We start from the raw sequence: 15,211 nt of genomic DNA, 5'->3' as shown, positions 1-15,211 counted from the left end.
TAGCTTAACTCGGGTAGAACTTTTTCGCCTAGGGGATCCCGCTCATATTTCCGGGTAGAAGTACTCTTCGCTCAGGCTGTTTTACTAGCTTCACTCGGGTAGAACCTTTTCGCCTAGGGGATCTAACTCATATTTCCAGATAGAAGTACTCTTCGCTCATGCTGTTTTTCGTAGCTTAACTCGGGTAGAACCTTTTCGCCTAGGGGGGATCCGACTCATATTTTTAGGTAGAAGTACTCTTCGCTCAGGTTGTTTTCATAGCTTAACTAGGGTAGAACCTTTTCACCTAGGGGGATACATCTCATATTTTCGAGTAGAAGTACTCTCCGCTCAACAGATATTGGGCAGATATCTTCAGCAGATATCACTTGAGAATAGTGATATTGGGCACACACCATCAACTGGAGTAAAGTTGAAAGGAAAAGCAGCAGTGACACAAAGACAACTTCATCAGATAAGAGGAAAAAAGGTCGCCCGGACAAGGTCAAGAGCTGCATAGTTAAGTCAAGGAAGCTCCACAACACAGTCTTCACTACCATGGAAACCTTAAATACATCTTGTGTACTTGGCAGACTATTATGAACTTTATGATGTATGGTTATGTAGAGTAGTTACTCTTTTGTGTTAGCAGCATTGACTGCAATGATGCACTCTTTTATGTTAGTAGTTGTGACTGCAATTATGCAATCTTTTGTATTAGCAGCTGTGACTGCAATTTTTTGTGTTAGCAGCTGTGATTGCAATATTAAGTATTATGTGACTAAAATGCTTGGAACAAATGTTGTTCTTTATGGTAATTATTGTAACTAATGAATGGTGTTATTATGGAGCAGCAATGACTGCATTTTAGTGGTGATTATTGACTGCGATTATGCCTATTTCTATTAGGATCTTTCAATACATTTCAGGGATTCAATAAACTTAAACAAATCAATTTAGATTCAAAACAATAACCAATTTCATTCCAAGAAGAGATAATACAACAACAACAACAACAACAATAACAACAACAACAACAATAACAAAAATCTGTGGAATCCCATAAGTAGGGTATGAGGAGGGTAGTGTATACACAAACCTTACCCCTACTCTGGAGTAGAAGAGAGGATGTCTCTGATAGACCATCGGAAAGGATTCACCAATATTAAATTGTATCATATACCAACAAGGTTCAACAAATGTACCAAATGGATAAGAGAAACAAAGAGCATATGGCAACTTCAATTCATCCTCATTCACTTGAATCCTACTATTAACATCGATAATTAAACAACATAAAATGATAAACCAAAGAACCTTCTCCCTTTTCCTTTCCTTGATTAAGCAACTTTGCTCCTCCATTCTTCTCCTTTTCTTACATCTTCTCCATTTCAGTTTCCAAGTAATGTAGTTGAATGCATATCTTATCAATCTCATGTTCATCATTCTTTGTTGCCATAAGATTGTCTAATTTTTCAAAAACTTTAACTTGGCTCTCAAGTTTTCCAATCTCCTCTTTCAATTTAGGAATAACAAACTTTGATTTAGGGTCAATTTCTCCATCTCTCCAACGCTAAAAATCACATGCTCTAGCACCCTATCATGAATAACAATAAAGTTGGTATTTTGGAGTTCAATTTCTTCATATATTAACTGATTTAATCTTGAAAATTAAATCAACTTACCTCATATTATGAACAAGCCAAATACCTTCTACCAGGATTCCTAGGGGTTCAAGAAGTCAACAATGGCAGCAAATATCAATGATTACATCGCACTTTTTCAGTAGATGCATGATCGTCCTCTTCTGTACAAAGCCCACTCAATCTTTTTGAAGCCATTATATACCTTAACTGCAGTTCAAAACACAAGAAAAATAGACATAAATTAAGTAGAATTAAACGAAATTTAACTCAAATTACTAAAAATTACCTACTGTTGCCTTAAAATATCGAAACTTGAACGTTAGTTGTGGCTGATTTGGTAGTAAAAACAAATTAGGGTTAGTGGGGTTGGTACGGTGAAAGAAGAAATAGGGTGAGTCGAGTATTAAATTGGAGGAAAGGGGAATATATTACTGTTGGGGGTTGTAATTGTTTTCCTTTTTTACGATTATACAATAGCAATAAACGCGCCCCTTTGCAATTAGGCACAACATGCCTGAGAGATGGCTTACAAGGGTGAAAAAAAAAATTTAATCAATTCTAATAAGTATATGATGGTACTGGAACACCCGTAAAAATTACATATGTATTGGAATAGAAGATTACTTGCGAAACTCATTTATCGGGACAAGTTCGAGATCCATTTTATGTATTATCTCTTAACTATAAGACTAAAAATCTTATCATAAATTTAAGGATCAAGAGACCATATCAAGAGACCGTTTGAACATAAGAAATTTCTTTCTTCTTTTAAAAAAATATACTTTTTTCGAAATTAGCATTTGTTCATAAAATTTTTAATTTTCGCTTAAAAATACATTTTAAAAATTTTGACAAACTCCAAAAAACTATTTTTCAAAATTTTCACTAAAATTACTCATAAAACTTCAAAATCAAACCAAAATTATATTTTCAAATATCATAATCTAATATTTTGTCATTTTCTCTCGAGCTGGTTATACTTTCCCTTTTCGTTTCATCAGAGCAACAGAGAGAGTGTGAAAATGGCGTCGGCTAGAGAATGGATAGAAGGAGACGAAACGGCGAAGCAGTTCCTAACAAGGGTTCTCTCGGAGCGGCCATTTTTACCACTACCTCCACCTCTTCATCGCATCCCTCTCCGCGCCGGCAACGTCGTCGAAATCGTCGGCCCTTCTCCTTCTTCCAAAACTCGCATTCTTATTCAGGCAAGTCACAAAATATAAACCCTAATTCTCTTTTTCGTCTACGACGTTTTACATACATAATCCAGAATTTAAAGTAAGTAGTTCCGAGTGTGTACGTTTTGTTATTATATAAATTTATATTCTACTTCTTTAGCTCCTACATTTTATTGTCTACTCATAATAATCAATTAACTAGGTTTCAATCCGGAATAGTTGGGTCCTAATTTTGTAAGCTCCTTGAGTTTTTAGGTAGGAGGATAAGTAATGTATAGGAGCTAACTAAGTTTTTGTACTGATTTACATCCCCTGGATGCCTATTGAATGAAATTCAGCCTTACCTGATTAAAGAAATAAAAACTAGTTGCGTCCTACTTGTAAATTTTTTGTGACTGTTCTGGTCTATTTCATTCCGCATTTGGACCATATTTCAGATGAAACAAAAAAAAAAGATTATTTGAAGTTAAAATTGAGAAAACGTTTGTGGAAGTCTTTCCCATATGCCTAAGCTTTGGTGGGCAAAATTTCTTGTGATGGTGGGAGTTAGCAACCTGTGCTTAGGGGCGGATGGAGCTTTGGGATACTGGGTTCATATGAACCCAATACCTCTATGAGTAATAGTTCTCTAAATTGCAATAAATAGTAGATATGAACCTATAACTTTAAAATATAATGAGTTCAATGCTAAGAACCTTGAAGATTATACCCATAAAGCTTAAATCTTGGATCCGTCTCTGCATGTGCTGGTTGGTGTGAGGTAACTGGTAAATAGTTGAGGTACGCGAAGCTGGACTATACCTTATCACAAAAAGAAAAGTTTATAGGAAGTGTTTGGACATGAACTTAACTTGAAAATGGTTTGTGAAGTTGATGATTTAAAACGCTTCACTTGAAATGCACATTGTTACCGACCTTTCAGTGGTTCACTTGAAGTTCCCCAAACGACATGACCAAACGAGTATTTGCAAATATTGGAATTATTCTTCATGGCGAAGAAAACAATTTATCTTGCAAATAAGGAGGTCTCTAAAACTCTCACATATCCCTACACGATGTCTTACACGTCCTTAACTTGCTTAAAAGGATTTCTAACAAATATCAAACCTAATGTTAAAGTGTGAAAAAAGAAGAAGCATTAATACCATAGTTTTTGGATTATATGACTTTTCAATTTATAATAATGTTATTTTTTTTGGTTCAATGCTAGGCTGCTATTAATTGTATTTTGCCTAAGGCATGGAAGGGCATCAACTATGGAGGCTTGGAGCGATTAGTAATGTTTATTGACCTGGATTGTCGTTTTGATGTGTTAAGCCTTTCACAATCACTGAAGCGGCAGATCATTAAAGCAAATGGTAGATGTTTACTCTTGAGCTTATTTATTTTGTATTTTGGAATTTCCTCGTTGTTTAGACTTGAGGGGCTTTAATTTTATAGTTTAGTCAACTGCTGGAGATGTATGGTTACTTTTCTTGCTTGTAGTTTCAAAACATTTTTTTTTGTTTTTCTTTTGCGATTAATCAAAGTATTTATTGATAGTACAAGAAGTTGGTATTGACTTTACAGAATTATATAGTAAAAACACACATTAAGCCTCCCAAAATGGAGCCAATCATCTATACATACAAAGTAGACCAACACCTCAATTATTGTAACAATGAACCCTCTTTATAAATTAAAATAAAGAGCAAGTAGCAATGAACTCCTGGCCACTTCAAAAGTTTTTATTGACACTCAGATACTGCTTTTTAGCAATTCAGTTGAATCAAACAAAAATATTACATTGCCTTGAAGATTCAGAACATCTCTCGTAATCTATCTTTGAAGAACTTTATGTAGTCCCTTGTACACATCACCCTTGATAGGAGGGTATGGAGGTCGAGGATTAGGGTAGTAGGTTAGTAAGTTGTCAACAGTATTTCTTTTCAAACATGGACTTCTTTTTCCATATCTGTAGTACTAGTGTTATCCTCGTATTCCTTATTTTTAGATCTCTATTATTACCTTATTACGTGATGTTTCTTTTGCTTTGTTTATATTATTTTTTTGATTGTTGTTATTGCTTCTCTTTCCGTTGTTCTGTCATAACTGTTGTGAATTTGCTTTCATTGAGCCGTGGGTCTACCGGAAACAACCTCTCTACCTTCACAAGGTAGGAGTAAAGCCTGCTTACGTAACTTCACCAGATCCCACTTGGTTTTTGCTTTTTTCGCTAAAAGTTTTTGAAAAAGTATTCAAAGAGCCATCTTAGGTTGTAACTTGATCATGAGTGAATTTATTGATGTTGCACCCATGAAGTATGGAAAGTGCCAAACATTGGGAACTACCTGTTGGGGAATACAACGGGTATGTTGTTGTTGTTGTACTTAAAATGTAACATGCTTATGTGCTGAGTCTATCGATCGAATATTTGTTTTGAATTGGCCAGCCAATTGTGTGTTTATCAAAGTCGGTAACCATTCTATTAGGTTGAGAGTTGACTTAAGTTTGCCAGGTCTGGATGAGTTAAAATGAGTTTTTAGAATGAGTGCGTGTTATGATCTTTTGGTGTTGCAATATTGGTGATATGCTTTGTTAATTGTTACCTTTAGTAGTCTACCGTAATATTGCATTTTTACACAGGCATTCTGACCAATAGGGGAGATAAACCAAGGGTGTGGCCTAGTGTCAACAAAGTGGGATGAGAACCATGTGGTCTCATGTTAAAATGCCAGCAAAGGCAAAAAGCACTAGGTGATTTCTTCCCACTTGTCTAAACTTTGGTCGGTGGAGTTATATGGTATTTATGTTGGTGGGATGTAGCAGGTACCCAATGGAATAGTCGAGGTGTGGGTGCAAGTTGGACCGGACACCACCAAAAAAAAGGGCAGCCCGGTGCACTAAGCTCCCGCTAAGCGCGGGGTCCGGGGAAGGGCCGTAACATAAAAAATGGGAGATAAAATAAATCAAGGTTGTGTCTAAGCCCTCTAACACGCGAGAATTGAACCCATGGGTGCTGTGAGTTAATTCATTGTAATTGGATATTGGGTTTAATGAATTAGGTAATTATTTGAAATTTACATCCATGATGTTACGATCTTGACAAGCTGGCTGAAGTAAATGGATATTATTGATTTTGGTGTTAGAATGGCAGAATTCATCGTACTGTAATTGAAGAAGCATAACCCAATTCGGAAAATGCAGTATAGTTCCATGAACTAAGCTGCTACTCTTCTGTTTGCTTTTGGAGCATCTTCTAATTGCTTGCAGAATCCAATCTTGAGTAACTTGTGTTGATCATAATTTCAAATGTTCGAGGTGTAGGGCTAGCTATTTACCTCTAAGCTCTACAGGTTAACATTTCTTGAAAAAAAAAAGTTTAAAACATTCAGTAACTGCACAGAAGATTCGAAAGCAAGATAAAATATATGTAGCACAGAATTAGTAGTGACCCTTTGGTGAAATCCAATAAAAAAACAGAATTTCAAGTGGAGTTTTATAATGATGAGTTGTTAGTGTTTGTGCTAGAAACAAGGGAAGGAGTCTAAACATTTGCTCCTCATTTTTGTCATGTTGTGGAGCTACGTATTGTGGTGTATTCCATGTTCAGTATATCACAGTTACTCGGTACTCCCTTAAGAGTTGCTGATACCCTTGAGACATGGAGCCTGAGCAGATTAGGGAAGGAAAGCAAGGAAGTCTGGAATTTGCACTGTTATGCATCTATTGGATGATATGCAGAGAATGAACTGGAGGATGTTTGAAGGAGTTGACAGACCCATATGGAAGATCGACAGCTCTGTTTTCTGGTTAAACTTTTGGTGTAAATAAAAGATCCTTTTATGTGTAGATAGTTGATAGAATTTTTAGAGTTTAACACTGATCACTTGTATCAATAAAATTTGCATCTCCTTGGTGCACATTGGTGACATTTCATTGACTTATCATCAGGAAAAATAATAAAAACAAAGCATTTAGGTATCACTTAAAAATTGGAAAGAGTTGAGAGCTATCATATGCTCCCTTGATAGTAGGGGCTGGCGTTTAACCAATAACCAGTGTCCATCTTCAGAATTTTCATAAGAGAAACTAGAAAGTAGAAATAGTAGTCCATGGGTGAGAAGCTTAGAAGTTCCAAATTCTGATAGGGTCTTCAGTGCAAAACTACATAGGGCAATTCTACTGACTACCTCGAGGCTTAGCAGGGTAAGGTGCAAATGAGGCAGAATAGGGACTAACCTCCTGCAAAAAATGTTTCCTGACAGTTCGGGTAGAGGGAGGATGTTCTTACCATGTGCAGCCTTCTTTAAGCACTTCTGCGAAGAGGCTACTTTTATCCCTCAAGTCCATGTCCTACGGGTCTCCAAAGGAGTAACTTTGCAGATGCTCCAAGGCTCGCCTTGCACGAAATGGAGAATACACACACACATACTGATAAAAGGGTAGAAAAACTAGTAATTGTTTTTAGAATGAAAAAGAAAGTACTAGTATTTATTTAGTTATTTCATTACTAGAAAGCTAGTAATAAAATATGTTGAAGGTCTCATACATTTGATGCAAGTAGTCTTTGGTTTAATTTGTCTAATCATGCCATGACGTAGGCCACAAGCTAAATAAAGTGGATGATTCTCTTAGTGGATCAAAGGATGTGCACTCGGAATATGACCAAGAATTGTTCGCAGTCAGCATGAGAAGGTTCTTGTACATACGCTGTTATGATAGTTCTGAATTTCTTGCCACTCTTAAGGTGAGTTAGAATGTGTTCTAAGGTTTTAATTTCCGCGTTTTATTTTGTTAACTATTTCCCAAATAACAAAAAAAGAATCTGTGGTTTATCTATTTTTGCTTCTAACTTTTCCTACCTATCTTTTTCTCTCTTTTAACAAGTCATCTTTCCTATCGATTTACCTGGGAGTTCTCTTAAGATAGCTTTTTTTCCTTAGACCTTGCTAATGCTTTGTTAAAATTATTACGACCAGCATTGTGGACAATTTACAATCTCCTTGATGTTAGGGATGTAAATAAAGTGAGTCTCTATGATTGAAAGAGGTTGATATGGTTCTACGTTGACATTCTCTTGTTAAATATATTGGAATACAACTTGGAAATATGTGCCCCACTTATCGTCCAGTTCTGAACTGTTTTTGTTTAAGGATGATAAATGTCCCTGTCTTAGATTTTACTGACAAAAGATGTCCTTATTCTATACGAAGCTCGCTTGATAAGGCCGGTCATGTCCTACATCGACCTCCAGATGCTACGGTCCATAGATGCGAAACCATGCTTAGTGAATGTGTTAAAAAGAATGAAGTAGAGCTAAAATCATATGTGGAAAGAAGTTGTCTCAATAGACCTACAATCTCTTGGAATCTATGCATACCTAGCGAACAATAGGATGTAATGGGAAAAAATTCTATAAAGGTGATACCATCAGTTATGATTATATTTTTGTCATGTTAGTAAGTTTACTTAGTTCCAATATCTGCGAGGTCTCATTAGAAATTTATATGCCAGTAGAAAATATAGAGAACGTCTAGTGATTGAGAAACTAAGTTTTTATGCTATTGGGCTGTGAGAGGTTTAGATAGTGTAATAGGGACAATGAGGAGTCATATAGTCGATCTTAACTTGCTTTAGGATTGAGACATAACTGTTGTTGTTGGTCGCAGACTGCAGCATTGTATCAGAGCATTCATCCTTGTTGTTTTTCTCAATGTTAAGACTTGATCTTACGTTATTCACATTTCAGATTTCCAATCTTTGTCTTGCAAAGAGGTGTTAGAGTGTCCAGATTGGTTAAGAATATGAAATGCAGTCTTTTTACATGGGTTTGACAATCCTCACATCATAACCTAATTTTTGGAGCTGCGTTAGGTTCAAGGTCCTTTTTTGAACTCTTTATGAGAGTTAGACAAAGGTCAACAGAGGTCCCGATTTCAAGTCTCACCGCCATCCACTATAAAAAAGAATGTCGACGTGCTTGACTCATGAAAAAAGAATCAGGCCCTACATATGAGGAGGTGTGTTGAAGATATAATTAAAGTAGATAAAAGTGTCCTCTTTATCATCTTTAACTTTTAGATGAGTTGATCACATGATTCAACACTTTCCTCTGTGAATATATGCTGTTAATTTATTCTTATTTATCATTTTGTGTCTACAAAGCTTTCTTTTTGATTGGCCAAGTCCGTGAAATACTTCTTTATCTTTGAATAAAAAAAACACAATTCATATACAAACATGTCGCTTATTCTTTCTCTCATTTCGTTGCAGACGATGCATCTCCAACTTCAAAAGGAAAAAGAGGCACATGGTACTGGTGTTTGTTTGCTTATGATTGACAGGTTTCTTCTTATGTTCTCTTCTCTGTGATGTTAACTGATGTTTTAGTTTCATACAAATAACAAAGAGAAACACGTGATGTTTTTAATGGTTGATTACTATAAACAAGATTATCATTTGTGGCGAGGGTCTTACATTGACCTAGCACTGGATTCCATCGAAATGAAAAGCATTTGTATGAACATGTTTAGAAATTGAAGATGTGTTAAATCCCCATGATAAGATGAAGAATACGTAAACAGTTATAGCAAAGAAGGAAAGGTATCTAAACGATGATAACATCCAGAATTGGGCTTAAAAAGGGTCAAATTTGTCCTTGTTTATGCGTGAAACGTTTTCAGATCAACTTAAAATATAAAATTATTCTTAGGATAAGTATATGGATACATAAATCAAACATCTCCTCATAGTGCATAATTCTCAACCTTTGAAAACCAGTCATAAATCCAGACTTATCTTTGTAATTAGGCATTGTGCCAATTTCTTCATGTGGCCATGTTAAAACAACCAATCCTATGGTATGCTGATAGAAACCAATAGTAAGATAGTCTTCTTTAAAATGACATTTTCGTCATGTTTTATCAGGGCAATGTCCAAGGAAATTACCAATTTATCAAAAGGTGCCTTGTTATTGGAAATTTGTGTTAATTTTTATAGTTCCTTGTCTGTTTCATTGGCAGTGCACCTGGGGGCCTGGGAGTGGGAAATACATTCTTGTCCTGTTTTCACTTGGACTAGATTTTTTCTTGACTAGATTTGACATGTATGTTGCAAAGGACTGTATCCATTTAGCTGTTCTCTGTTAATGCACCAGATCTGTGTTCAGACATTAGGACTGTACTTCACTGTAAATTATCTATTTGGTGGTTATTGGTTAGATCATCTGATCTGTGTTCAGACATTCTCTGTGTTCCTTCTCCTTTTGTCTTCTTTAGGTCTTTTCCTTTTTCTAACACTCCTTAGTGGTTTAACTAAATTCTGTACCTTACTAAGATATGTTGCTTCTCTTGTATGACCAGTATTGGAGCTTTTTATTGGATGGATCGTGCTTCACCTTCTATACCACCAGGGAGCATTAACAGGTTAGAGTCCACTGTAATGTCTTACATATAAAAGAGGAAAAACTAATGAAAGAAGCAATCTGAAATGAACCCCGAAAAGAATGAGTAATGGAGAAGCCTTAAAGCTTGTTTATGTCTCCATGTACCTCCCCTTAAGCACCTTGCTATGTAGCAGTTTCGTGGTGTTATGTAAGGCTGCAGTTTCTGTTACCTATTTGTTAGTTAGAAAGTGACTATCAGCAGTCAAACATAGAGGATAAGAAGTGCAAATATGCAACGTTTTGCTGACAAAATTTGTATTCTATTCACTGTATATCTTTTTTCCCCCTTGCATGTGCATAAAAACAATTTCGAGTTTATTAGGCACCTGTCTGTTTGTGTTTATTAGCCTGTTTTACAATTTCATACTTTTGGATTCATCTTAACAAATGAACCTATTCTTGGTCATGCCAAAATTCTGGTTGTGTTATACTAAATTCACATGCACGATAAATAGCTCTTGCAAAACCTGCCTCAGCTCTTGGAGAGTGCTTAAAAGATTTAAAACATAGTCTTTTCAGTTTGAGAATGGTGCTTCTTAAGAGCTCCTATTCTGCATGCGTTTTAGATGTATAACTCCATTCATATAATGAAGTTTATAGTTAGTTGTCTTTCTTTTGTTTTCGTATAACTCTATCATGTTGAATAAACCCCAGTTCAATTGTCATTTCTTTTTCTTCTTTTCTCATGGAGATGGGGAACGTCACATGTTAAATCAAGTGCATACTTCGAGCACTATATTAATGATTACGAGTTCCTTCTGCTTGTTTTCATCTGTTTATGTTTCCCACCCAGCATTCTCTACGTTAACACTTATGTTTGGTTCTTAGGAGGGAAAAGGAATGGTAAGAAGATGGGAACGAGGATTGTATCTCTTTCATTTATTTTCCTATCTTATAAAATAATGTGAAGTAAGGACAGAGAAACTCATTGGTGTACTTCTCATGTATACATATATGCAGTATGCTCCTTTTCTTCCTGAATAAGTTGCACCTTTCTTTTGCGATTCTTATTCTTAAATTATAGTCTATGAATTTTTTAGCATTAGATAATTGTCTTATTACCAGGAAAAGTCTGTCTCTGCAATGTGTGTCAGAGAGTGTTGTTCAAGAGATCCAGAAGATCCTTTTGGTGCATCCGATGCTTGTTCTAACTACAAAAGCAACAAGTTTACAGGATAAATATACAACACGCGAAATTAGGTTGGTTTCATTACATTTCTTTTGGCTAAAGCGAAATAAAATAAATCTTGTATTGCATTTTAATTAGGGGTATCAAATGGGCGGGTTGGGCCGATTTTGGGCGGGTCAAAATAGGTTGAGTTGACCCGCCAAAAGTTACTTGGGTTAACATGGGTTGGGTCAAGAGGGGTTAAAATTTGCGTCATAACCCAACCCACCCAACTCTTACCAAGCTTTAATTAATATATGTTGTTTTCTTATGAATTGTATAATTACTAAATAAAGCTTTTTTCCTTTTGTTATAGTCATATACAACATACAACAACAACAACAACAACAACAATAACAACAACAATAACAACCCAATGAAATCCCGGGAGGGTAGTGTGTACGTAGACCTTACCCCTACCCCGAGAGGTAGAGGCTGTTTCCGATAGACCCTCGGCTGAAGAAGGCGAAAAGAAGACTACGGTCATATACAACATATCAAACAAAAAAGAATTATCTAAGATATTTCGGCAAAGTTACTCATGGATCAATTTGGGCTAAAAATCAGTCCAACTTTAATGGGTTGAGATGGGCTAGGTCAAGATGGATTGAGTTCAATAAATGGGTGGGTCAATAACTAGCCCAACCTTGGACGGGTTGGGCGGGTCATTTGGGCTTGGGCCATATTTGACAGCGCTAATTTTAATAAAATTTGGGTAACAAAAGAACTGATAATATGATAATTTATCCTGCCTAGAATAGGTGGGGAAAAACGCCCTATATGTACTGTCTGTTTGTCAATGCGCAATGGTTTTAATTTCATGTTCTGGGCTCATTGGTTTGGACAGTTTAAAAGGGCAGCCCGGTGCACTAAGCTCCCTCTATGCGCGGGGTCCGGGGAAGGATCAGACTACAAGGGTCTATTGTACGCATCCTTAACCTGCATATCTGCAAGAGGCTGTTTCCACAGCTTGAACCCGTGACCTCTTGGTCACATGGCAGCAACTTTACCCGTTACTGCCAAGGCTCCCCTTCAATAGTGGACAGTTTGTGTTCTGATTTTTCAACTAAACAAGTAACATCTAGTTGATCATCAATAGTGGTTTACGACCTTGAAAGTACCAGTTTAGGACCAGTGTGTGTACCATTTTTGAATTTGATCGAGTGAACTGTAATTTTATGGGTAATGCAAAAAGTCCTGCATACCATGTTTATTGAACTCTTCAGTTGCTCCAGATCTAATTGAATGCTGATGCTTATTGTTGTCATAAGTTCATCTCTTGATGATTTAAAGCTGCTTAATTATATGAATAGTCTTCTTTCTCACATTTATCATTCTCTAATTTTCAACTACTCAAACAGGATTATAGGACAGTTGTCTGTTGAGGGTACCTTGGACTCGAAGACCATCAGAAGTAGTGCTAGTGTTCAACTGTATCGGGAGTATATGCCTTCTGTGTGGCAGGTATTTTATGATGTCTCCTAAGTATCTAAGATGTGTGTGTTCGTGTGAATTAGATGATTGAAGGCGTGAAGGCATCATGATTAAACTGAATATTTGGACTTTAAGCAGCTTATTAGCCTTAATAATCTTTTCTGGTTGTTACAGTCCTTTGTTTCTCACAGAATACTTGTGCGCCCTTCAGGTATGGCTCCAAGTCATTTAGGCCAGTCATATTCTCTTGCTCTTTCCATGAATAAAAAATTGGCTTTCTCATTATTCTTCAGATGATAGTGGGAAATATCAAAAGCAGCCCATCTATTTGTCGGAATGGCTGTTGCCATCCCTGAAGATATCAGACAAATTCACATTCAATGATGTATGTACTATCTAAGGTTTGAGTGTTTACAATGATGTGCTTCCTGTCATCGAGAATTCACTCTCCAGCTTCACTAATGTGATTACCTAAAAAATGTAGGACGGTGCATACATCATATCATGAAGACATGTTTTTGGACTGGCTTTTGACATACCGATTCATGATTGCTCCCTCAACTTGAGGTCAGGCAATTAATTGAAGCCCAAGATGAATTTCCTAATGTCACTTGTTCATCTGGCAGTGGTACCAAGTATCAACTGTAAGTTAAATTTGGTTCATTTATCTCTGCACTTGCCAACACCCCCGCCCCCCCGCCGTCAATACTTTGTTTACTTGTAGACATAGTTGCTCTTCGTGGCATACTTTAGTTGTTGCTATGTACCCTGGAAAAAGAGTTACTATGGAGTGGAATAAAGCAGAAATGTGTTTAAATAGTCTAAAGAGCCACTTTATTTTAATTAGATTATAGTTGTAGAAATTTGACCACTAATTTTACTTCATCAGCTCTTTCATAGCTGAATATATTTGTGATGTACAGCTCTTTTCATAGTTGTTTGCTTGGAGCCTTAACACTCTGACGAAAGTTGATTAATAACTACGGATGACCCTAAGCTAGCTAAAGGTTGACGTGACATGCGAAGTGGAGGTTTTCTGCCTATGAAGATTTTGGATAGACAATTCCTGGCAGAAGAAATTGCTGAGTGTCCTCAATATTTGTAGGCATCTCATTATTAGATTTTGACATGTTCATTATTGTGTATCGTGTCAAGTGATGTAAAAGGTGATTTATAGGACTCACAGTGTTGCAGGTTCTGGGTACAGATAGACGATGATGTCCATCTTCTTTACATCAGCCGATGTGAACAACAATCAAAGCAAGAAAAGGAAAAGACAGATGTCAAAAGTTTTCTGAGTATTTATGGATTGTTCATATAATCTCTGAGTTTGGGACACAAATCTGCTCGAGAAGAGGAAAAATTGGAGTTGGACAGTGAAGCATATAAGACTTCTAAGAAAGTAAAGTAAAAGCAGCACAATTGGTAATTTCAGTAGCTAATGAGCTGAAGTTGGAGAAAAAAAGTTAAGGCTGCATTTGTTTTCAGTTGGCAATCTTTTGTGTTACTGCTGTGATATTTGCATGGGATGATAGCTAGGAATAAGAGGTAAACCTCGTTTGGAGTTCGTAGAATATTTATTTTGTGTTTAGATAAATTAATGACATGACTTTTGCACAAGAGCTGTTGGAAACCTTGTTATGGAGTTCTCTTTTTTCTTTCGTTTGGAAGGTGTTAGAATGTATGTTATGTTGAATTGTTTTAATGACTTTGCACAAGGGTTGTCCACCGTTACAGCCGTACGAGGGGATTCATTAGGATTTAAACTTGATGGGTTTGACTTTTAAGAGTTTAGCACTCTAACTCATGGTCCTTTTGAATTTATTTGTTGAGATTGTAGTGGGCTTTCACACACCCGCACACATTTTACTTGGGGAATCTTATGGAAATGTACCAAAAAAGATACTATTTGCCGACAATTAGCCATTTAATCATGCTATCAAAAATAGCCAAAAAGATAATCAATGAAATACAACATTCAAAAAACATAAGCGGAAAAAAAAAATTTTAATGGGTATTGTTGCGATTCGTTGAAAATACATAGATGAGGTAATATACAAAATTTGAGGAAGTTTGAAGGTATATTAGATTAGTTTGGAGTCAAAATTAGGCAAAAAAGGTGAATTACAATACTAAAAAATATTAGGCAAAAAATGACTTTTTTCAATGGGTATGGTTGGAATTCGTTGAAATCATCTAGGTGAGGCAGTATACATTTGAGCAAGATCAAAGGTTAGTTGGACTGGTTTGATATCAAAATTTGTAGTTAAAATTGAGTTTAAAAATTCTTCCGCAACACATGTATCATGCATGAATCTCATATACAAGTATACATAGATATACATATAATACACATTAGATGCACATGATACATAAATGA

At 36.1% G+C, this 15,211-nt stretch overlaps 1 protein-coding gene across 5 annotated transcripts; it reads left to right on the top strand.

Annotated features, from left to right (window-relative positions):
- The first annotated feature begins 2,576 nt into the window (after positions 1-2,576).
- LOC107820410 (DNA repair protein XRCC2 homolog) lies at positions 2,577-14,492 on the top strand. 5 transcript variants are annotated; one of them, XM_016646691.2, is made up of 12 exons: positions 2,578-2,830; positions 4,014-4,161; positions 7,387-7,532; positions 9,059-9,129; positions 10,147-10,209; positions 11,295-11,429; positions 12,759-12,861; positions 13,006-13,042; positions 13,125-13,216; positions 13,316-13,475; positions 13,755-13,932; positions 14,026-14,492. In XM_016646691.2, exons 1-10 carry the CDS (start codon positions 2,648-2,650, stop codon positions 13,337-13,339), a joined length of 1,002 nt encoding a protein of 333 aa, XP_016502177.1. In that variant the 5' UTR covers positions 2,578-2,647; the 3' UTR covers positions 13,340-13,475; positions 13,755-13,932; positions 14,026-14,492. The 5 variants fall into 5 exon arrangements, with proteins under 5 accessions (XP_016502182.1, XP_016502177.1, XP_016502176.1 ...); XM_016646690.2 differs by having other exon boundaries at positions 14,018-14,492; XM_016646696.2 differs by lacking the exon at positions 11,295-11,429 and having other exon boundaries at positions 2,577-2,830; positions 14,018-14,492.
- Positions 14,493-15,211: the final 719 nt, after the last annotated feature.

Source organism: Nicotiana tabacum, chromosome 19 (assembly GCF_000715075.1).
Source record: "Nicotiana tabacum cultivar K326 chromosome 19, ASM71507v2, whole genome shotgun sequence".
Taxonomy (NCBI): Eukaryota; Viridiplantae; Streptophyta; class Magnoliopsida; order Solanales; family Solanaceae; genus Nicotiana; species Nicotiana tabacum.
Note: the sequence above shows the minus strand (reverse complement) of the source record. Positions and strands in the feature narration are given on the sequence as shown.